This window comes from Amblyomma maculatum, chromosome 3 (assembly GCF_055883805.1).
Source record: "Amblyomma maculatum isolate TAMU_Amacu chromosome 3, ASM5588380v1, whole genome shotgun sequence".
Lineage (NCBI taxonomy): Eukaryota > Metazoa > Arthropoda > Arachnida > Ixodida > Ixodidae > Amblyomma > Amblyomma maculatum.
Genome location: NC_139346.1, coordinates 217,035,357 through 217,057,620, shown reverse-complemented (window position 1 = coordinate 217,057,620; position 22,264 = coordinate 217,035,357). Strand labels below are relative to the sequence as shown.

Here is a 22,264-nt window from a genome sequence, read left to right as displayed (position 1 = left end):
ATAGTGACTGTACATATACAACCTGCGGTCTTTGGTAGGGAGACCAATGCGTACGAAAAAATAAATTAGATGAGGTAATGAAAATTGTTTGTGAATACGATAGGTAAGAATTATATAATTTTAGAATGAATTTTAGAATTTTAGAATCCTTACGTTGCTGAAAACGGGAATCCAAATGAAGTACCCGAGCCTCAGAGTACAATACATTTAATGCCACAAAACTAGGAAGGCCCATGCAAAACCACTATGCTTGCCGTTCAATCAAGAGAAGTGGTCGAAGTTTGTAAGCCGCGCAGCCTGTAAACAAGACACAGCCGAATTCCAGAATGGGGCGCACATAAAGTGTATCATAACAAGGGGAGATCTCATTCCATATCTCCTGTGGCTGATGCGACGCAGTAGACCCAAGGCAAGCTCCCATTCGCGCTTAATATGTTTAATATGAGGTCTCCAGCTCATTGAAGAATCATAGAAAACGCCCAAGTACAAAACCTGAAATAAAGGCTCTTGATGATATGAAAGAGAAATAGAAACAGGTTGATTGACCGTAAATACTATAATGAACCATTTACTAACATTTAGAGTAAAGGAAATATACTCTAGCTAGGATTCAAGAGCGTTTAGGTAATTCTGTAAGGTATTATATAAGGTATTTATATCTGTGGATGAAGAAAAGAAGCCAATATCGTCGGCGTAAACGTACGTCATGGACAAAATTTTGTGAGATGTAGGAGCACCGTTTAAAACAGCGTTGGCGTCACTAAGCGGCGATATGATGAATATGATGCGTCGAGGTTAGAATGCCTCGATGCAGCGCTGCCATTCAGGATGGGGACAACCTCGCCGACGCCGTCATATTGAAACACACGAGATCAGCTGCGCTAGCATGCGCAACGGCGCCATTCTTGATTTCGGCGCTTCAGAGTGCTTTGACATGAATTGTCCTTTTCGTCAGTATCGCATATATTTGGAGTAATTTCACTCTCGCTGACACTTTTTGGTGAAACTCCCTGCAAATACAAGGCACGTATTTTACCAAACCAATGTGAAACTCTCCTTCAAACGAATTGCCTTTCTCATTACGAGTTTATTCCAATTATATTCTTTCTCTTTACTTCCCTCCTTCCTACCCCCTACTTCGCCGGCTCCAAGCGACTCAAGCTATGAGGGACGCCGTAGTGGAAGAGTTCAGAAATTTGAACCATCATGTTTTTTTTTTTTTTTTTTTTTTTTTTAACGCGCGCTGGACATCTCACAGTACACGAGTGCATTGCTTTTCGCCTTCGCCGAAAAGCGACCACGTGGCAGGCATCGAATTCCCGTTTTTGGAATTAGTTGAGCGCTATAACCACTCAGCCACCGCCGTAGATAACGCTACTTTTGTCTGTGCAAGAGAAAACAAACACACAAAAACAAGGTTGCGTAGTTATAGCTGCGTCTTTATTGTAAAACCATCTCGATCACTGTAGAGCTGTGACTGAAGCATACACAGTACAAACAATTATTTCCTTTTTTATTTATGTACACTAACAAGTGGCACAGTTCTAAACACTAAGTCTAGATTAACTCAAGGCTGCTGCCAAGGCAACAAAGCGGAATTTAGCTCTGCTGTCCCAGTATACAGAAAACAAGATAAGTATGAGGTCTTATAAACAAAGCAAAAAGCAACAAAAACCGCCTCGTTAATTCCTCGATTAGTTTATTGCGTGAAGGCAGCGGTAGTTCACGAATTCTGAAGTTAGGAAAGCGGATGAATGTTATCGATGGCACTTCAGGTTTTCATTATTGGCTGCAAAGATGATTCCGTGTCAGATTGTTTTTTTTTTTTTCGTGTAAAAAAAGTTTCTTGGCACAACCTTCTTTTTCGTATTTGAGCATATGTGTATGAAACGGTGAAAAAAAAAAGATATTGTAAACCTATCTTCAGCGTTGCATAGCTTTCTCTAGCTATGAGGTCTTCTCTAAAAAAATGTAGTAACTAATTAAATTGCGTTACAGCACATTTTGTGACATTTCCAGTTACTCCTTATAATTTGCTAAAACTATTTGCTCCTTAATAAACAAACATAGTTAAATACCTAACCATCAACGAGAAAAAGAACGATCCCAGCACTGCCGAGGAACGTTTCACTAACAACTAGCAGCTTACACTGCTGGTGAGTACTGTGTTTTGATCGTGACCGAAAACTAAGTGGAACTTATCTTCAGCTAATTGTCTCCTGTTTGCATTCCAAAGTTCAGATGTATTGTTAAACAACAAACCAAAGAAATTAACTTTCCAATGCCGCATTATTGCATGAATTTTGCTGGAGGTGGCGTATAAGGCTTTATTCTATACTTAAGTCTCATAATCTACGCTACAAGTATTAAAAACAAACAAGGTCCTGGATTTTGGACAGGCATAAACAAGACCCATCATTTACTACTTGTAACAAAACGCTGCCCACAGCAGAACTTTTCTAGTTCCTATGGCGCTGATCTTCACCAGCAAAGTTAACAGCGGCTCGATTCTGCCGTCCCGTGTGAGCTTGCCTGTGGGAGGACTATAGCTCAACGAGTGTGGTGAACTTGCTAAGGGTTCAGCAACATGCAAGCATGCAACAAGCTCAAAGAGCTGCAGAGGTGAGACTCTGTCCGTCCGATAGTGACGTTGAGGTCAGTCTCATCGGCTGTCCCATTTCCTGACCACGCTGGGTCCAGGCTTGGAGCTGGTCGAGTCCGCTGTGGTGGACCTATGGTGGTACTTCCGGCTGTAAGAGCTGGATGTCTGCTGCCGCTTGAGCTCGGTGGGACTCTGGAGGGGCGTGAACGAGGGCGGGTTCACAACTGGCGACGGACTGCGGTAGCGGCGGTTGAGCGACGCGTACGGTGATGGCGGAGGCAACAGATGGCTCGCGGGCCTCGGCGACTCGGGCGGAGACGGTGACGTGGAGCGACCGTTGGTAATTTTAATAAGCCTCGGTGGCGGGCTGGCCGGAGGGGTCGCGGGGAAGTAGCGCTGCCTATCGATGAAGCTCGGCTTCTTCCCCGATGATTGCGGCGGTGGTGGTGGAGTCGCGTATGAGCGGGTCGTCAGGTCTTCAACAGAGTAGTAGCGCTCCCGTGGGTCGGACCTGAAGCGGCGTGGAGGTTGCACGTAGCGGTCCTTCTCGATGGTAAAGTACCCGTCCTTGTGGCGGGTGCTGTGATAGCTGGTATCTGTCTTGTCGCCGAAATAGAATGTCTTGGATGGCCGCGATGCCGTGGAGATGTTAGACTCGGGGCTACGGTTCCTGTCACTGCGGCGATGCTCATCGGGCTCCTCGCTGCGATGACGATGGTGAGAGGAGGTGTGGTGGTGATGGTGCCGGTGGTGATGATGGTGGTGTCTGGGCAGGCTCTGAGTCTCCCGCACGGTATGCACGATGTAGCGTGAGCTGGGGGGTGTGTATGGTTCGTCGTCGAGGTCGGCCTGCACACCACGGCTGGTCTTCAATGATGGGTCCACACGTGTGGTCCGGCGGCTAATGGGACCCCGCGGCAAGCTGTAGGTGTAGGTGGGCGTTTGAGCAACGGGCTTTTCAGGTGTCCTCGTGGACTGCGACCGCTGTACCGGTCGCGAGTCGGGTGACCTTGTTCTTTCGAGCTGCTTCTTAACTTCCCTGTCACTGGTTACCCTGCGGGTTTCGTTGAGCCTTCGGTCTTCTTTGGTGAACACGCTGCTCCCCACGATATCTGACTTCTCCACAGGCCTGTAGCTGCTCTCGAGATCTCGGTACGAGCGGTCCACCTTTGTGTATCGCGTCGGTGACTGATCCAGGTCTCGCGTGACGTCGTGGTATATGGACGGGCTGGACTTCCAGTAGGATCGAGGGCTGGCGCGACCCTGTCTCGAGCCATCGATCTTTTCTTCGCGCTCTTCACGACGATAGGTCGTTTTTTGCTGCGACTTGCTGCTCCTGAGAGTCGAGTCCAGGGGCGTTGGTGATGGGGTCGGAGACCTAATATAAGCCGCTTTTTGCTGTGATCTGCTGCTCCTGAGGGTAGAATCCAGGGGCGTCGGTGACGGCGTCGGAGACTTAAAGTACGGTGTGGTGTATATCAGGTTGGGCGATTCCCTAGGCGGCTTGGCAGGCGGCGTTCCAGTCCTTTTGGTATCCGTCATCTTTACGTTGATGACGTTACCACCGTGTTTACTCTTCACGACGTCGTCGTCAGAAGCCTCCGATCCAAAGTGGCTGTCCAGCCATCGGTTCGTCTCGCTGTTTCTTATCTCCTCCTCCTCTTCGAGGCTCAGCGCTCTGCGTGTGACCGGGTCGTGCCGCTCTGGAGACGTTGCCTGGAGGTAGAGAAGTTCCTTTTGCTTCCGCATTCGCTCAGGAACTTTGATGTCGGCTCCGTCGTGTAGGTATTCAAAGTTTCGCTTTGTCTCTCTCTCGACGGCTGGCAGGTCTTTTCCTTCAGCCTCGTCTTCAGGGACCTGTTAAGACAGAAATTGTATATATACATTAACTTCTATTTTGTTTGGAATTGTTTATTTAGCTATTTATTCCCCAGTGTCCCGAACTTGCGACACATCGATTGCACGTCTGCTCGTTTCAATGTAGAATTTGTATATAAATTGTTAATATGTTCTCTGTATCTATAGCGCTTTCTGACCAAAGCATTTGTCGCCAGTGTAAGGAAGCTGTGTGAAGAAGTAGGAGGGGCGAATCTGCGACTCCAATTACCGTTCTGTGGCTGCTCGTCACTCGCTTCTTGAGAACTGTTGCGGAAAGAATAGGAAGAAATTTGTTGATTACAAAATTGCTTACACTCCAAGGACTTCATTCGTCGAACCCAAATACTTAAAACGCTGATTTTTTGTTGATTTCTGGTTTGTCGCAAATTTGGGACACATGGCATTTTCGTATATAACATCTGCCGCAGAAAGTATATTGAAACTCACTCCACAAAAAAACACCTCTGAATCTCATGACACATTACGTGTGCCGCTTAGAGTGCTTCAAGGATGAGCACACGGACACCTTTGTGTTCTCCTCCATCCAAACGCGGCCGCCACACCCGGGATTGAACCCGCCTACTCTGGAACTGCAGTCAATCACCCTAACCACTGAAATGTCATGGCGGGATATTGTCCGATTCACCACCTATACCCACCAACCACCCCTTTCATCATCATACATTCACCAGAATCCATACATCCATCAAACCCTTCGAACGTCCTCCACTGTGCCTTTTTTTCTTGTCTATTCGCAGAAAGTCTTGTGATGCTTCTGAAGACGAGTAAGAAGAGGCAGAAAAATCGCGAAGATTTTGCTGCCATTTAACATCTTTGAGCGCGAAACAGCGTACTCATTGCCTATTCGCCCGTAACGTGACCACACTATATATACAAGAATAAAATTACGGGGAATGCTTAGAGCGTTTTTCCGATAATATGAAGGAGAAAGCTGAGTTGGACGTTCTGCTAAACTGCTGCCCAACTTTGTGTTGCACTTTCTGCTGATTTGCTGTTGAACTTGTTGAAATTGTTCTTGTCTGTTCTGCATTCCAAGAACGCCTGCGTCATATTAAGGCCGCATGTTGCTCTCGACCACTGCCGCAGCTTCATCCACACCCTCTTCCTCCCGACGGCAGTTATTACGAGCGACATTTCTATCTGTTCTATCCCCCTCCACCGTGGCATACTTTCTCGGTTTTCCCTGTCTGCGACTATAGGACCCGGTGCATCGTCACTCATAGCGATGTGAAATGGCGCTCTAAGCCCACGCGGCGAGCTGCCACCGTTTTCAAAACTTTTGACAGGGGCCGCCACTGACATTTCCCTCCAGCAACGGTTGTACTTTCCCGCGCCACAGCGGACGTTCCTACCTCTGCCCGAGGGCCGCTGTTGGTCTTCCCTCAATACCGCAACACCCTATGGCGCTACCGCTGACATTTACCGGAACCCTGGGGCTGCGCTCCGTCGCCCTTTCATAGCACCCTCCTCCGGAGCTGCCGTTTCATTTTCCGGCACATTCCGTTTTTGTAGCGAGAGCTACATTGGCCACGAACGGGGAGTTTTGCGCAGCGGTAGGCACAGAGCCGTTACCTAGCAACCGCCGCAGCTGGCGGACGCCGCGCGCTCACCGCGTCATCTGGCAATCAAGAAGCAACAAGATGATGTCTCGTCTTTATTGCAACAACATAGCTAGACAACCAGACTAAAAATTGAACTTGCAATCAAGGTTTAGATGGCATAGCCGAGCTAAGCCACTGCTAATTTTATGCTGTGCCGGTCTCCTCGTAAAAAAAAAAAAAAAAAAAAATAATAAAAAAAATAATAATAATAAAAAATCGTATCCACTGGGAATCGAACCTCTATACCTCGGGTCCCCAGCCAAGCACTTTAACCAATTACGCAACACCCGGAATATTTTTTAAACATGGTATTCATTACACTTAAACTATACGTCCTTGTACATGGACTAAGTACAAGTGATTTAGAAAAGAGCACCAAATCAGCACGATGCGCAATGCGATACGCCAAGTGAACAAAATTCTAAACAAGAGGCAATGTAGAGCACATCACTAAGAGAGAATGTTACTCCGGTTCAAAGTCAGCCTATGCATACAATTCTTTTAAATGGAAAATCATCCCACAGAAGTTTTTTGTAGAAACAACAGATTCACAATTGCTGTCCATCATGCGCGTTTTCAAGAAGTTTTGTACCCAAAAGAACATGCCTAAGTGCTTATCAGCCACGCCCGGGATCCTAAGTAGCGTATCTTAATTCTCCTTCTCTAGCATGAGGATGATAGTGGTGATGATGATAGGCTAGTCAGCAACGCATTTCGGAGGAGCGTGTGCTCAGCATTGAACAGGGTCGGATTGGACTAGATTAGATTGGACTGGATTGGATTGGACTCAGCTGGACTGGTTTGGATTGGACAGACTGAATTGGACAGGATTGGTTGGATTGTATTTGACTGGAATGAAAACTGTACTTGGTAGGAATGGATTTGATTAGACTGGATTGGTTTGGATTGGATTAGATTAGATTAGATTAGATTAGACTGAGTTGGATTGCATTACAATGGATTTAATGGAATTAGAGTGGATTGGATTGGAGAGCAGTAGGCAGCCCAGCGCCAGGCACACATGCCGTCGCTACGTATATCCTGGCATAGCTGAGCTAAGCCACGGTCAATTTTTATGTATACCTCTCAACGCGACCTTGAAACATAGAGATCGCCTTAAAAATTAGCCGGTGTTCAACTCCGCTTAAAACGATTAAAAAGTGCGTAATCACTGTCTGGCATGTTTTTTTTATTGGCGGTTTAGCGCTGAGTTTGGCAAAGTGCTAAACATCTTTAGTTATCTTGGTTTGGAAAAGAAAAAGTGCAGTACCTGCCCCACTTCTCGGCGGACCCCATACACTTGCAATTAACGCATACAATTGGAGCTACATATGTCGTCGGTTCGAATCCGTATCGCAAACTATAGTCTCCACTTGGCTAATGGACGAATGTTAAATGGGAAGCGAAAGGATATGGCGCATGCCCTGAATGCTGCACAGATGACGGTTGCGTCACAGCCCTGATATGAAAGCAGCTTATATATTTTGTGCCACTCACTGTACACACTTCCTGCTCACTAACTCATGAGGCATGTAAGGATTTCTTCTTAATCACCGAAGGAAGAAGGATTAGTACTCTTAGCAGTACCATGGATCTCGCGATGTATACGAAATGCGACAGTACCGAAAGGAGGGAAATTACTAGCGGGTATAGCTGTATACTTTAACGAGTCTGACTCGATCTACATTACAACGTATTTTTCTACAGCTCGCGATGAAGGAATCGAAGACGGTCTGCGAATGCATGAAAGCATAATAGCCCTAACGTCGAAGCTAAGATTAATTAGTTTATGATTCTCTTCGCTTTTCGGTGGAGGCGAAAAGCAAGGCGCCCGTGTGCTGTGCGATGTCAGAGCACGTTAAAGAACCCCAGGTGGTCGAAATTTCCGGAGTCCTTCACTGCGGTGTCTCTCAGCTTTGGGACGTTAAGCCCCTCAAACCAAACCAAACCAAACCTTTCTTTTCTTTTCTTTTCTTTTTTTTTTTTGCAATGCCATTTGAGCAGAACAGCTCGTCACTGGAATTTACGCTTCTTCTCTCTCCAATCATTTTGCTCTGTATAGGCGTGTCGTCTTGCGGAATTGACTTCTGTTGTGTCTTATTCGACGAATGAGCAGTGGCTGGAGCACTCTTATGGTCGCAATCGCCACAATACACATTTATTGCTTCATTCTCTCTTCTCCAGTGTTAATAATTATAGTTCCTTAATGGAGAATACAACCACTGTCTCCAATATAGCGAAACTTTTTATGCTACTAAAAAGCAGTTAGTGTAATTAACAACCCGACATCCACGAGGAAAAACGCAGCTTCAGAGAAACGATGCACAGAAGAAAGACGCACACATAAGACAAAGACGATGCTGCACTGACAACTAATTATTCACACCCGCTTACCTTCTCCTTTCTTCATTTCTTCTGCTAACTTCTTCCTTCACTTTCTTGGCAGTGAACTAGGAATTCCTTCATCAATGTGTTTTTCATGCTCCACTCTACTAACATTGCACATGATGCACACACTACACATGGTACCCATTGCGCGCATAAAAAATGTACGTCAACCATTTATCAAGGCACTGCGCTTCTCGATAATTTGTCTGCAATATAACCCTCCTGCAATACGGGTATTAGAGACACCTTGTTTTTACCTCGGACCCGAACTAACTACGGCAGAGAGATGTGCCGTCCCATAATTCAATTACTCTCATTAATTCGCAACATCAGCGAAGAATTCAATTCGTGTATACCTTGAAGTTTTTCCCCCATTTTCCACAGAATCTATTGTATATGCATTATATACTACCGAAATTCAACTTGCATGCTTTGGCATAAGGAACTTCTCTATGGTACCCTTCCTCTCGATTTGAATACTTGGTTATATTCATATTATTTCCATGAAAATATGTTTCAAAACAGCGCGTTCCTTGTTTTAGATATGTCAATAGACATACCATTAACTCTAGCATTGCATCATTTTAGGTTTTAGGTACTGTACGCAATGACGCTACTATAAAGGGCGAGGACCATCACGTCAAGCCTCACTACGCCTCACCTAGTCTTTTCATCTACGCCCCATAAAATTAAGTAACGATTGACTGTCGATCGATTGATACTTCTACACATTCGGCATTTTTTTCTCATTCTGGCTTCAGTCCTTTCTATAAGGACTCCGATTCGGAAATTAAACGAAGTGCCAGAATTTTCTTACACAACATGCACTCTCTGACGAAGTGGGGATCTCGTGACCCCAAGTGGTGACCCACCCAAATGAGTTTACGACACAGGCTGCCTTGAATGATGTTGACCAGCAGGCAAACGGATAAGTTTTCTGACACGACCTGCTTTGCTCAGCCATTTATTTCCCAGAAAGCCCCTACACAGATAACGCTGCATTGAATAAACGACCGGACGTGTGAAAGAAGCGAGAACCTCACGCGCGCAAGTGGACTCTCAACTGCGGACACTGGGCTTACCTGAGGCGCTGTTAAGTCGCCACGGTTCTCCTAACAGTCACAACGGCAACATTTCCTTCCCGCTAACATAGATAGCACTCATGGTGTCATTTGCGACTTGCGTTGTTGCTGACTGTGGTTCTCAGCGAGGTGTGGCCGTGGACGTACCTCGTCATCGTCCTTCTCCTCGTGGTGGTGCGTCCTGGTGGTCTGCTTGGTGACCTCGCCGTTACGCTCCTCTGAGATCTCCTTCACTTCGTCCTTGTCGGTGACTTTCTTTGAGCGGCTGCTGTAGTGGGTCAGCTTGCCCGGGAAGCGGTCCGGTCGAATGCCCACCAGCGGCGACTCGTCCGGCACCATCACGGCCAGCCGATGGATCTCCTCCTGCGAAGGACATTTCATTAGGACAGCTTCTTTTGTACGCCTGCCTGCAACGAATAATGTGGCGAAGCCAGCTTACTCCGTAGCTTATTTTATGCTCATTTTACAGCAATCCTTGCTTCAGAAGCGCATCCGCTGTCACTTTCTGAAGATACTTATTCGAATAGCAGAACACCGGAAGTGCGAAGGGGCCGGGCTATCTTTGTTTATACTGTAAGAAGATAGGTATCATGTGTGAAGAAGGAGCCCATAGAGGACCACGATTATCTGCAACTATCGTCGATATGAGCCAGCTATTTTCCACAGTTTCATATTGATTAAACGAAATCATATTGCGCGCTAAAAGAAGACACGTAGACGCGCCCGTCTTTGGTGCCGCTACCAAATGGCATGAGCCTACGCTGCACTCGCTAGCAAAATCAAAATAACATAAGAAACGCGTAGAAAGAAGCAGATATACTTACCGGTCCACGTAGCTCCTTGAAGTTCTCGTCGTGCATCTTCATGTTCTCCTCCTTGGTCTCCTTTGTGACCTGGTGCGACTCGGTCTTCTCACACACCACGCGCTCGGAGCCCGGAACCGGCACGTAGCCGTCCGGCGCGTCCTCGTCACCGGTCTTTTTGTGCTGCACGCCGAAAACGACGACACAGTGAAACAGTAAGGCTTTCGGCAAGGTATCTTATCATCATCATCGTCACCATAATCATCATCAGCAAGATAAAGTTTACAGTAGAACAAAGCCCTCTGATATCGATATACAACTTAGCGCTGCATTGGGCCCTCCGCGGCTACCCTGACCCCAGACAGAAGTTATTGATCTCGTCTGCTACACCTGACTCTTGTGCCAATCCGAACTGTCTTTCTACTCTGCTGTATCACTCATTTGCTCGAAGAGATCATTGATTGCCTATTCTGTGTATTATATGTTCATTACTGCATAAAAAGCCTCCCATGTACCATCTCTCGGCGGACGCAGTCATCCATCTATATCTTGAAGCAAATTTTCTCCCCTCTTGCGCCCACTTTACATCTGTTCCTCTGACATTCCACACATAGAAAATCATTAAGCCGTATTCATTGAATCCAAAGTGCTCTACTGCAGCGAATCGCAGACCGATTTATTTGGGCTACGACCGCAGAGAGAATACCGGAGACAGACATAACTTAAGCTGGTCGCGACGGAAACGTCAAGAAATCGGCAGTGAGAAATGACGGGAAAACAAACAGAGCCCGTTACCTGTGTGTCCTCCGATTCCTCCACTTTGTTGTCCTCAGTTGTCCTCGTCGTGATCTGGGGGCCCGTATCGGCTATCACCTTCCCGTCTTCCAGAACGAGCTGACGCTGCACCCTGGTCTCGGTCTGCACGGTCCAGAAGAAGAGGATCAATACGCCAGCGTCACCGCGTAAATATATTTAGTCTTGTTCTACGGCATTATGAATTGAGAGCTGTGACAATGAAGCCTAGATCGCCTATCAGTAGACTTTCATTAGACCAAATACTTCCCTCTCATATTACTGGTGCCCTTTACTTGATTGTGCTGGTGCCAGTGTTTTAGGCAGCTAACAAAAGAAAATGCTTGGCTAAAGAAGGGCGCATGGCAGCTTTGAATAACATATACGTATGCGCCATAAAATGCAGCGCCGACGCGTGGAACACAAGAGCCACATAGACAGGATGTATGCGTGATCGTCCTGTCTTCTGTCTCCTCCCTTCACCGGATTTTTTCGCCTGAAAACAAAACCTTTAGCAGAATAGCCTGTCTTGTTTGGTTTGATAACGAATAGCACTAAATGGGAGATAAGATGTCTTGCTCTTTAGAATGGTATCCTCAGGAAATAGTAAAACACGTCCACACTGTCTAAGCACAGGCGTTGTTTTTCCTCTATTTAATGGCGTCTACCTGCAATGACTCGTTTTTCATCTGTAGCTTGCACATTGCAACGAGCGGGCATTCGATTATTCCGTGTTACTCTGTGGTACATGTAGTGCTTTGCACTGTGCCCCGCGACTTGGAATTCCTGCAGGGAAATGTGCATAAACTTTCAATGCTTTTCTTTCTCTTGCTTCAATAGACTCAATCATAATGATTTAACATATGCTACAACCTCGCCAGAACTTTCAATCAAAACTCGAATATATGCTGTTCATGCGTTAGGTTTACAGGATTTAACATACCGAAGCAACTGGAGGGCTCCGTATAATTTCGACCACCTGATATTTTTAAAGTGCACTGGAGTCACACTGTGTATATACAATAAGGGCCTCATTGGCATTCACCCAATCGTAGCCATACGGCTGCAAAGGAAAGCTGTACAGCTTTTGTAGAAGTATGGCTGCGCTTGGGTGGATGCCAATGAGTAATTACTCCACCTTGGGGGTTTCCCCTAAATATTCGACCAACTGTGTATATACCCGGGCGCATTGCTGTTCAAAGTTCATCGAAAAGTGGCCGTCGCGGCCGGGATCGATCCCGTACTGAGCAGTTTAGCGTTGAGTAAAGCGGAAATTTGGCCGAGTTAGTACGTATTCATTTCATTCACAGCGCACCAAGACAGGGCGAAAGACGAACACAAACAAGCGCTGACTATCAACTGAGGTTTCGTTCTTCAATAAACCTCAGTCAGCGCTTGTTTGTGTTCGTCTTTCGTCCTGTCTTGATTCTCTGTGAGTGAAATGTCAGCAGTTTAGCGCCCTAACAAGTGACACCGCGACGGTTATTCCCTGTTTACAAGGACTGATGTAATTAAACAAAAATCGCGCTCGCAAATTTGTCGTGTTTCTTTTTTCTTTTGCCCTATTATTTCAGCACTACAGCAAGCAAGGAAGTTTAGCAGGATAGTTGACAGTTACAGTTCATTCTTGCACGTGACATACTGCAAAAGGTAGAAGGGCCAAGAGAGAATTTGCCTAGTGCCATTTTTTTGCGTGTCCTCATCCTTGACTCTTTCGCACTGCAGAGCTGTGTGCAATAACGGCTTGACAGCGACGGATGTTTCACAGTAGTAATAAATGGCGTCTTACCTGGCGGGTCTTGTGGTTGACGACTTTCTTGGACGTGGTCCATTCCTCTGAAAAGTACGACATGGGGGTCTCGTGTTCTTAGAGAGCAGAGCCGCGCAGACGCCGGCTCGGAAATAAAAGCTGCGTGCAAGCACGGCGAAGGCATAAAAAGCCGCGGCTGCGCTCCGTCATAACGCGCTCTGAAAGCCACGCTTGGACGAATCACACCGCCATTGTGTTGCTCTCGCAACGAGGATGACCTTGCTGCCTCTACACTGACGACGAGCATGCCTCGCTTTGCTTACAAGGAGTTCAAAACAAGCACAGCCGCCGACCTGCTAAGGCATTTTGGCCCTTGCCTGTCTTGCACAATGCGGTTCTGACTGCTATTGCATTATTTTTATGTCCACTTTTTCCCATAGCATGCATGTTAGAGGAATAAAGTGCTGAATGTGCGCGAACATCTTACTCTTTCTTACACTAGCACAGGATTGACAATATTCAGACCTTTTCACCAAAGTACGAATTGTCCATGTATACAACCAGGTTGTTACATGTCGGCGTCACAGGCTGATGTATCTTTCCTTTTTTGGAAACTTCGACGTATTATTCGTGCTTCTGCCAAGTAACCGCTTCAGAGTAGGTAAAAATCCTCCGCGTGTGTTTACTATGAAAGCCATCTCCTGTGTTTAAACTAGAGATCCGTTTCATATGAGTCTAGTATTGCGCAAACTGCACTTCTGGCACATGTTGCTACTTGTTGATTGTTGAAGTTACGGATCCATGAAACAAGCTTCGTCTTTTCTTTTTAGTGAAGTCTGACTTGTGGCAGTTAAACAGTCGAGTACGTGCGCTGTAAAGTACCAGAAGACTACAGTACTGCGATAAACAGAGACACTGGCCAGAACTGTGGAACAGCACTCGAAACCAGGCACTTGCAAAGCAAGCGGTGTCGTTCTTATCGGCGTGGGTGAGTGACGTCATTTGATTAGAAAGCTTATTTTCTTATAGGCTGTGACTTGACTTAGGACCACAAATACGAGGCGCTAAGCCTCTACTTATACGTCTGCTGTCGAGCGTAGAAGCTATTTCAATGCACTTCCCATTGGGCCGTTGGGAGGATATTGCAACGCGCGTCGTCTTCTCTACCGAAAACATTCAATGCGGCCGCACTCGCCAGGAAGCCGCTCCCGGCATCCTGGTGGAATACATGCTAAATTTCCTTTAACGGAAGGAGTGGGTGCTCGCTTATTCTAGAGACAGGGGCATTATTCTGCTTAGGAGATTACGAGAGAGTTACGAGAGAGATATCTCTATCCCACCAAAGTAATTAATTTATTAAACAGCGCTAACTTACAGTCTCTAACTGCTTCAACAGCTCTTATCTCAGTCGTTTACGGCGCTCGTTTTCTTTCGCCAAGGTCTATAATAATTGGCCGCTAATGGCGGCGATGAAACGGCGCCCATCGGGCACAGCTCTACCTCTTTCCTCCTCTTCTTGCGAAGCAGCAATACTCTGCGGTTTGTTGGCCTGAGCGCTAAAAAGGCTTAATTAACCCAAATTGGGCCCTTATTCCAGCAACCGGTCACATGCCTCGACACGCAGATCCGATAGCGCCGTGAGGTCGTGAACAGTGACTCTCGACAATGCCTGACACATTGGACACGTGCCCTCCAATTACCATCACGGGGACGAAGAAAGAAAACGTCAGTGCGTTGCGTGAATTGCTGCCGAAGTGCTTGAGCGATAAAAGACGGCTGGATCAGATTTCATTCCTTTTTAGTATGATGTCCCAACCAAAGCTCGTGCCATTCTGAAGAGACAGATATCTAACACTTGCTCATTCCCTTAATATTGCCTCTGCCTGCGGCTGTGAGACCACCCATGCAGTAATGACTGACCTTCCGCATTTCGTCGGCGAAAGTTGCGATCGCATCCGTTCTTTTTAGGAACGAAGTGTTATTAAGCATAATCACATATACTCATCATTCAGATCGATGTCGCTCAACCTTGATTACCATGAAATGCGTGCGCTTGCTCTGTGTAATGAGTTCCCAACGCACTCAAAAGCGGGAGAGTAATTAACTAGCCCGCGGCAACGTCAGCGACGCTTACACAAGGAGCCGGGGAATATTGCAATAGGAGACGTGACTGAAAGGCCAATGCTCGCTTCGACGATCGGGCGTCTTGACGAATGGCGCTTCCCTTACCCAAGTGCGCGCGTGAGTGCAAGGAAAACAGCGGGTCGAGTAAGTCGTGCACGTTTGGAAATGATAAAACGAGATAACGGATCGCTGTGCCGAACACAAATAAAAGCAAGCACAGAACCAGTACAGCAGTAAACTGCTCCTCCCTTTCGCAAGATTATGGCAGGATCGCAGAAATTGTTGCATCATTGCAATATGTTTTTTTTGTTTGTTTGTTTCTTGCGTTAGCTATAAACCATCCGGAACACGCTGGAATTTATGCCCAGGTTACCACTGTGATAACTATAAGCCGCTCGTATACGTACTCTGTATTCATTTTGTCTAAGTTTAGTTTCGCAGATTTTGTGCACTATAGTATATGGCTATCAGTAACGCGCAGAGCGCCCCGACTGTCCTGACAAGCAAGCGGGATTTCCCGGCGACTTTATATGTGGCCCCCGCGTGCTTTACGCCACAAGTGCAGCGAGCTACGCTTACACTGCACACGTTTCATCGGACAACAGTCTGGCCGTTTCGAGATAGTTCCACTTCTAGCGAAGGGCGGTCGTGCCTACCACAGTATACGCAGAAAGAGCCCTGATCAGCAGACCGTGGCCGACAGAGCGTGAAAAAGGCAAAAATGAAGCGCGAGAAGGAAAAAAAAAAAAAATAAAAGGGCAAAGTGATGTGTCTCTGCGCGGAGAAGGTCAAGTTCGCGCAAACCGGAAAGGTAACAAAAAAAAAAAAAAGGGAGATTGTGAGTACCCCTTGAATGCAGGAGTCGCACTTTGTCCCATTTATTATGCCAGGCACAGTTGACCCTGTTGCCGACGCGTGGCGGGGAGCGGACGGAAAAGCTAAATTCAAAATAATAATAACAAAAAAGATAAGTCAGCTTCGTGGCTCATCTTTTGGATCATGGTGGTGCCATTTAGCATCTGAGCACGCCTTGTGCAACGTCCGGCTAGGAATTCTGTTCACGAGCGGTCGAAAAAAATGCAACATTGCTCGTTACAAAATCAAAGCTCTGGCGCGACCGCTTCTTTCTGTCACGTTCAAACATCCGCCTGCGACGAGGGAAAAACTGAAGGAAAAAATAGAGCCAATGTAGTCGAGGAATATTTGTGCCTTTCTTGCGTCTCTGTGGGAGTCGCCGCGCTGTACGTAAGCTGGGCATGCATGCAGAGTAGCACCGTGAGTCTTGAAAATCCGTCTGGAGATCACTATCAGCTGAGAAGCCGACTGGTTTTGTATTGCTTTGCTTTCTTGGCTTTCTTCTTTTCCGCTGGTAACCGCGCGGATCTTTCGTGGATCAGTTGAGATGTGCAGATGTTCTTGGTTGTGGGGCACGCGTTATTTGTACACAGTTACTTTCCAGTGACCATCGATTATTTGCGCTTGTTTCGATTATTTCACGTATTCGGTATGACAGCCCGCCGTTTGCAAAATCAGACAGGGTAATGGCGCATTCGCGCTCATAATTAGCTGATTAGCACACTGAGAGACTGAGCCATCTAGACTGAGCTATTCCAGAAAATGACAGGGAATACAACATCCTCCGGCCCCTCTCTAAAAAGTCACGACACCCCGATTCGTGAAACAAATTTCTCGAGTATTTTCTTGGTTGATTCAATAGCACAGTACTATTGGCTGTCTGTGAGCCAATCAACAATCACATAAATGTTTTGTGAATTCATCCATCAAGACGAACTGAGCTCGTTAAAGGCAATGTTTCTACAGAAACTGGGATATTATGTTTTATATGCTGACTTAAGATACAGCAAATAATGCTTATTACTCCAAACGCTGTCAGATACGGGGCGCGAAATCTTTTCTAAATGATGGCGCCTGTATAAAATGACACCGTCACTGAAATAGCACAGAATTAAAACTTTAACATGCTAAAATAATCGGAAATATATATGTACATATATACATATGGTCCATATATGCAAACCCAGTATAATTACATTTTGCTCATAATTTCCACCTTTAAAACAGAATGAAGCTCTTCTTTATGTATCAAACACCTTTTCTGAATTTACAAAATAAATTTGCATTTTACGACATAGCGTATACAGCTCAATCCATCGAGAAGTCGCCGGCGCCGTAGACGGGGGACGTAAAAAGTATGGTGGGCACTTAAAATAAGGTGAACACCTAAGGTCCGCCTTTATTATAACAGCGTTAATGGCTCCTACTCGCCGGCTGTCCAAGCAGATCATCGTTCGCGTATACGTGCACTTTCCATTGATATAGGGTGAACCCTTCAGACGTGCAATCAGGCGAAGCTTAAGCATTCTCCTATTGTTTTACATAAACATTACATTTCTAGAAGAATAAGTTTAAATATCTCACAGAAATTCAACTTTTAAATGGTGTGTGTACTATTACAACGTGTCTGATTTTCTAGAGCCACTTTTCGGAAAGTGAAGGTTACATTTCCATAAGCTCGAGCCTTTTGCAGGAAGAGTTTCTTGATGAGATCTTCAACGTACACTTCTGAGAATCTCCGCTCTCAGCAGAGGTAAAATCTAAATTGGTTTTCAGCTGTGAGCCATTATAATATTTAACTAATAACTTATTGCCTTTGTTACAGCGTTTACAACTTACGCTTGGCGTAATAAAAACACAACTGACCTCAACAGCAGTAATGATAAAGGTCAGTTGGTTTGTCAGCTGGTACGACATCACCTCCAACCTGCTGACTGCCAGCTGGTGGGTATCTTGAACCATTCAATCAGGAAAAATATGATTTGACTATTCTTTGGACCAAACTTCGCAATCTGTCATTTCTTTTGCTGCTCTCGGAGGGCCTCTGAGAACGGAGGGAACGGAAGCGTTCATGTGAACGCTTTGAACCCTGGATAATCCGACCTTGCCTTTTGGGACCGTTGGCGACGACCGGCTTCTAATGCTCGTTACCTGCGCCAGCATCGCAGCTGTTTTCTACCGATTGCTAAAACAATACAAGTATAAAAACATAGTAAAATATATATACATAGAGAATAGCTTCCCCGACTTTACTTTGTCCAAAACAGTGAACAAGAAGCAGCTGAGCCGCATCGCGCCCACTTTGAACACCTCGCTTGTGGAGAGCACTTTCTTGGCAACACCCGGCTCACAGTAGCCTCTTAACTGACTAAGGAGAATGCAGGAAATAGCGACATACGATGACGACTGTTCTCGTACAGACGTCGCTGTAATACGGTCCCCGTATTCAATATTCATTAGCCGCGCTTGTTGTCTGCAGCAAACTTGGCAGCAATGCAGAAATGTTGCGCAGAGCATTCTGCATGCAGGCAATAGAAGAGCAATGAGAAGATGAAATGCTCAAAGGAGTTGGGGTAAGTGCTGGGCATTGATTGGGTTATTACGGTAAATTCAAATCTGTTTATTTACCGCCAAGTACAACTAAGAGTAAAATGCCACGTTAAAATCCGCCCTTATAGGTTTTGGTACCGTCTTTAAAGAGTAATCAATAGTAATTTTAAGAGCAAGAATAGGTATACTTGTTAGGAAGTTTCGAGTGGCTACTCGCTGCCTCTCCCTTTGTTTCGTGAACTATACACCAACTTAGGAACTTGGACAAATTGACTAAATAAAAGCGCAAAATAGGATAAACAGAGCGGGCTTTAGGAACAAATGTAAAGTGAAAAAATAGGCAATGTAAACTGAAAGAAATAAGTAAACACCGGCATGTCAGTACAATCGTCAGTGGAAGATTTAATTTGATAGTTGGTGACCGAGAGTTCGGGAGCCGCGAACGCATTAAGCAGCCTCAACGCAAGGCGCGAATTGGGATAAATGGCACAACAAAAAAAAAAAACACTGGTGAAAAATTGATCTGCCCCAATATAGCACTGCATTGTAATAACAAATGCGTAACTCTGGCTGAAAACGAAACTTTCGGCAGGCCAAAAAATAAACACGCTCACCAGCCACAACAGGAAGTTTTTGCCACCAAACTGCGATAAGCCTATTTCTCTCTTCCCTTTATTTTGCAGGTTCAAATCCGTAAGGCTAGGATACGCCGCCATTAATTTTCAAGCGCTGAGTCACTTAATGTCTAAGTAAGTTCCGAGTTTCAACGGTGTGGTGGAAGACTGTTTTATTCGATGTTTGTGATTATGTGCGTGTGCAAGTGTGCGACATCGATTTTTTTTCATTCATTTCCCCCTCCCCTCCTACAGTTTATCACCCTCATTCCTCAACCGTCATCAGGAGCAGCATGCTAGGCTCACCACCAGGAAGACATCTCCTGTTGCCAGTAAAATATAAATATCAATATTTGTGAACAAATCTCTTCTTTTGCTACCGAACGGTAAAACACAGGAAGAAAGAGCTTGCGGAATCTCTAGTTACCGATAGCAAAAATCAGATAGAGTTGCCCTTATTATTTTAAAATAAATAATTCTACCACACACAAAAAAGACACATTCATATCGCCCTTTTACAGGGCCAAGAAGCTGCAAGGATTGAGGTATACTCTGAATGGCATCGAACAGTGTTCGCCATATGTTCCTCCTACAATTATTCTTTCATCTCGTCCGCTGATTCACCTCAACCTTACCTCGACAGACACTACCGGGCTGCATTATAATACCCATTACTCACTGCGTGCCGCCCACACTGATACTGAAGCCGCTCATCAAAGAGGATATCGAGGACGCGTTCAGCGAGGAAACGGTCCCCTTAGGCTTTCACCACGAAATAGCTCTCACGGTAGGCTGGACCATAGAGGAGGCGCTGGCTGGGCAGGGACAAATGCACTAATGACGCTTTCTTTCTCTCTGCTCTACATAACAAACATAAACGGGATAAAGAAAGCACCGGCGCATCCGGAAAGCGCCCAAGGGGAGGTGAGGCGAGTGTGAAGTTCGAAGCTTGCGCCGCCGGCGCCGTCCTTGAGTGCCATTGTTCTTCGGCGGCGGCCCAAGTGGGTGCCCTGCTTGGCCGCCCTCAATGGCGACAGCGCTGAGACAGGTGCGGCCCCGCGTCCAAGGTGGACGCCTTTCCACCCGTGCCCCTGCGCACCGGACCTCCCCCCCCCCCCCCCCCCCCCTTACCCCTTTTTTTTCAACGTCAAGTTGAAGTTGTAAACTACATGTGGTACAGAAAGGGGCAGTCGTTTTATGCAAAAGCAAAAAGAATATTACAGGACTGCGCTAAAGTCTGCTTAAGAGCGGAAATTGAGAAAAACGACATTACAGGACAGTTTTCGCTAACTTCATCGTCATTGTTATCCCTACTATCATCATCGCTATCACCACTATTATCAACAATAATCAAATGCACAGTCATAGTCATCGCTAGTATCATCACTAACGTATCATCACTGACTGCATGAAAAGGCAGCTATTGGCATATACTCCTACACTCTTGATTGGAGTTATTTATTTCGGGTCCCTGATTATGCCCCAATTTTTGTCGCCGAGTTTCCCGCTATTAATTTTCAAAAAATTTCAAACATTTTTTGAAAATTTCCCTGAAATACATATAAGGTTATTATACTTTCAGACAATCTTTTCGTCTCGACAGTGCTCGAAAATTAGAGGGATACTCTAATTCGCCGTTCCCTTCATTTTTTTTTTTATTCCACCATATGTTACAGAAGTTCGCTTTCACTGGGTCCCTGGTCACTGTCGCACTACATCTAATGAGCTTATTTGTTAGCAAAGTCCGCTCTTGACGGACCTATTGTCCTGCTCGTCCCAAATACATGCATACTTAACTATAGCACTATTTTATCTCTTACAAGATATCCACCACCTGAGCCATGAGCCGCCCCCTGCTGCATGCAGCGGATACTAACACCTGCAATTTATTTGGAGTGTGATGGTGTAGATGCTCAAGAAGAGAGAGAAGAGCATGATGCGTATGCCACCACAATGATGATGAACACGATAATGCTTAGGTGATCCGCCTGCCCTGGAGCTGTTCAATCATCCGTCACCAGAGTACATGGGACCGATGGCTCGAGGTCGCGACGAGAGGCTGGACGGGGTTTGCGTGTACATGTCCGGTTCCTTTGGAGTCTTTCGGGTCCTTCGTCTCGGGTCTGGTTGGTCTGTTCTCCTTGTCTTCAGATCCGGGCTGGGGGCTGAGCGGTGGTAATTGGTCGGGTCTGGGCAGGAAGGGCATGGGCGAAGCTGCTCGGCGATGTCCCAGAGCTCTCGGTCGATGGTCCCGGCTTACATATGGCGTCGATACTCCAAGGCGAGAATGGGGATGACGTACGCCGCACGTCTAACCAAAATGTTACGTCGTGACAAGCACAGAGGCGGTACAACATGGCGACAGGACGAACTATGATTTAATGTCTGGCCTAGCGCGAGGGCTCGATCCTCTCGCGCCACTCCCAATCTTCTTCGAAACAATATATATAATGTTACGAAGCGGCAAGCCAATGAAAACAGGAGAACAGAGGATAGAGAGAAGATGCTGGACGACCGTGAGATGACGTTTAATGAAATGTTACCGGGCCTAGCGCGAGCGCTCCTGTCCGCGCCACTGCCCGCTTCTTTTTTCTGATCGTCCGTAACGTAACCCGGGGCCACCGAGCGATCGTCCCGATCGTAGACGAGGAAGTTTACCGATGTTGATGATTCCATGGCATGATGATGGGCGTGTCTGGATGTTTGAAGAAGGCGAGGAAAAAGGAAGAATAGAACGGCTTGCCGGCACGATGATTGCCATGAACCTTGGACCAGGACACTCTCGAGTCTCGAGCCACACGTTCCCATGACTCGATGGCGGATGCCAAGGCACGCACCGCATGGCATAGGCAGGGGAGGATGTCTTGAAGTGTAGCGGTGCCTTGGGTAGTGAGGTCCTTAGTCGGTACAGTTGGTCAGTGGGGAGCCATGCGATGCCTCCTAACCTTCAGCCGACGGCCCAAGAAGTCGCAGGGCGCCGAAGCTCCGGACCAGGATGAGGGGGTCATGATGAAATACCCCGCACCTCCAACCAAATGTTACGAAGCGGCAAGCCGATCAAAACAGGAGAACAGAAGACAGAGAGATGTTGGACGACCGTGAGATGACGTTTAAGGAAATGTTGCCGGGCCTAGCGCGAGCGCTCCTGTCCGCGCCACTGCCCGCTTCTTTTTTCATTAAACATCATTTCACGACCATCGAGCA

At 46.4% G+C, this 22,264-nt stretch overlaps 1 protein-coding gene and 1 long non-coding RNA gene across 4 annotated transcripts in view; one reads left to right on the top strand and one right to left on the bottom strand.

Moving 5' to 3' along the window:
- Window positions 1-1,813: 1,813 nt before the first annotated feature.
- LOC146197708 (uncharacterized) overlaps window positions 1,814-22,264 on the bottom strand; it is a 119,831-nt gene continuing 99,380 nt past the window's right edge. For all 3 annotated transcript variants that reach the window (XM_084599621.1, XM_084599620.1, XM_084599619.1), the window contains 5 exons: window positions 12,957-13,003; window positions 11,171-11,293; window positions 10,397-10,558; window positions 9,720-9,935; window positions 1,814-4,459 (listed from right to left, as the gene is read on the bottom strand). In XM_084599621.1, coding sequence (XP_084455747.1) covers window positions 2,663-4,459; window positions 9,720-9,935; window positions 10,397-10,558; window positions 11,171-11,293; window positions 12,957-13,003 — 2,345 coding nt within the window. In that variant the 3' untranslated portion in view covers window positions 1,814-2,662. The remainder of the gene's footprint in view (window positions 4,460-9,719; window positions 9,936-10,396; window positions 10,559-11,170; window positions 11,294-12,956; window positions 13,004-22,264) is intronic.
- LOC146197710 (uncharacterized) lies at window positions 17,516-19,179 on the top strand. The gene is made up of 3 exons (XR_014705676.1): window positions 17,516-17,649; window positions 17,722-17,840; window positions 19,130-19,179. It is a non-coding gene; the product is annotated as an uncharacterized LOC146197710 (long non-coding RNA).